Raw genomic sequence first — 1,852 nt, 5'->3', positions numbered from 1 at the left:
GCAGGAGGGGGCGGGCAGGGGGGCTGCAGGGAGCCCAGGGCCCCACATGGCCTGGCCTTGCTCCCTGCTCGGTGCCACCACATGGACATAGCCCACCTGCCTGCAAGGGGAATTGGGGTGCAGGCAGGATCCCCACCCATCACCCCGCTCCCTGGGCAGGCCACTGGGGACACAGGGCTTGCTGCCTATCCCCGCTCCTCCTGCTGCAGCCCAGGGCCCTGTTCCAGCCCCGGGAAAGTCCATCTCCCAGCCATGCAGCTGAGGAACGTTTCACCCTTTGCACTGGCCTCAGCTGAGGTCATGTTTTCATCAGAACTGAGAGGGGCCCCGGCCGGAGCACCTCGGGGACCTTGCACCACCCCTCCAGCCTCCGCGCTCCGAGCCGGTGCCAGCACAGCCAGAGCAGCTCAGTCTGGCGCTGGATGGGGCTGGATGCAGCTTCAGGCCAGTGAGACAGGGAACAGCCAGGTCCTGGGACCGGAGAAGCAGGTGCAGTGCCAGGAGCCAGTGGGTTGTGTCCACTAGCACCAGCACATCCCCATCCCTCCCTAAGGATGAGTCCCAGAGAAGGGCAGTGGGTTGGCCCTACACCCAGGCCGACCTTCCTCTGCTTCACCCCATACGGCCCCAGGCACCCCCAAAGGAGGGATGGGAGTAGGGTGGGCTGGGTATACCCCCAGGTGACAGTGATGTAAACTGCAGGGACAGCAAAGGCTCTGCTGTCCTGGGGAGGAGGGACAGAGCTGGCAGCCCCGAGGCTGGCAGTGTTACTCCTGGCCCCTTCCCTGTCCCTGTCCCCATTCCTGGCTGGTGTGACCCCTGGCTCGCTCTGCTGGCCTTGCAGCAATTGCCCATGTAAGGGCAGAGGGCTGGGGAGCCAAATTCATGATCTGGACGTCAAGGAGCAAACGATGGTGATGCACTCACTCACATGCTCCGAGATGCAAGAGGAGCTTGCAGAGGCCAGGAAGGGATTTTCCCTGGCTGTGAGCAGCATTGCACAACCAGCCAGATCTGGCAGGGAAGGGGTCAGACCTTGCTCCCGAGCAGCATCTGGAAAAGAGCAGCTGGGCTCCTGCTCTGCCTGACGTGGGGCAGGAGGGGCCTGGAGGCCAGCAGGGAAGCAGGTCCACTCCTTCCATGAGACAGCGTAACTCGGGCTGCCTGGAGAAGGCTGGCTGGTCCTGGGGGCCCACAGCCTCACCAAGGCCACACTGCTTCCAGCAAAGCAGTGCTGGGGGCTCCACTCAGCCCCTGTCGTGGCCTCAGTTCTGGCAGCCCTGGGAAGCTCTGTCCTGCCGTGGTCTGGGAAGTGACTTGCCCCTCAGGCAAGGGCCAAGGCTGGTTCTCCAGCAAAGCTGGGAGCCAAACTCCATCGACCAGTCTGTGGCACATGGGGCGATGCTGCGCCCGCTCCCCCTGCTCCCACCAACGCCCAGGCTGGGCGGGGGGAGCCGAGCCCAGCTGGGAACTGTGGAGCAGCCAGTCCTGCCCCTGCAGTGGCACCGCACACAACTGAAGGGGCCCCAGGGGTGGACAGAGGCTGGGGGCAGCGGGAGGAGCAGGGACAAAGGGGCCCTTTGCGGCCGCAGTGAAAGGCAGCCTCACATCTGACCTTTCGTCTGGGTGCCGGGCGGGCGGCGGTCGCTGCGGCGAGATTGGGGCAGAGCTTCAGGAACCATCCTCCCCCCAACCCGGGCTGCTTCACTCTCCTCTGAACTGCTGGGATCCCTCAAGGAGGGAATCTTGCCTCTCTCATCAGTTCAGGCTAATTAAACCCTGCTAAACCAATTAGAGCTGCAATTTGCAACAAGACATTCAATTGAGAAGTGTTTCTCGCAGAGCCCAGGGT

At 63.6% G+C, this 1,852-nt stretch overlaps 1 protein-coding gene across 1 annotated transcript in view; it reads right to left on the bottom strand.

Moving 5' to 3' along the window:
* FSTL3 (follistatin-like 3 (secreted glycoprotein)) overlaps positions 1-1,682 on the bottom strand; it is a 9,923-nt gene extending 8,241 nt beyond the window's left edge. The window contains exon 1 of the mRNA XM_010001846.1: positions 1,616-1,682. Within this exon, the coding sequence (XP_010000148.1) occupies positions 1,616-1,682 (67 nt within the window). The remainder of the gene's footprint in view (positions 1-1,615) is intronic.
* Positions 1,683-1,852: the final 170 nt, after the last annotated feature.

The sequence above is a fragment of the Chaetura pelagica genome, unplaced genomic scaffold (assembly GCF_000747805.2).
Source record: "Chaetura pelagica isolate M959 unplaced genomic scaffold, ChaPel_1.0 scaffold1407, whole genome shotgun sequence".
Classification (NCBI taxonomy): domain Eukaryota; kingdom Metazoa; phylum Chordata; class Aves; order Apodiformes; family Apodidae; genus Chaetura; species Chaetura pelagica.
This window is presented reverse-complemented; position numbering and strand designations above follow the sequence as displayed.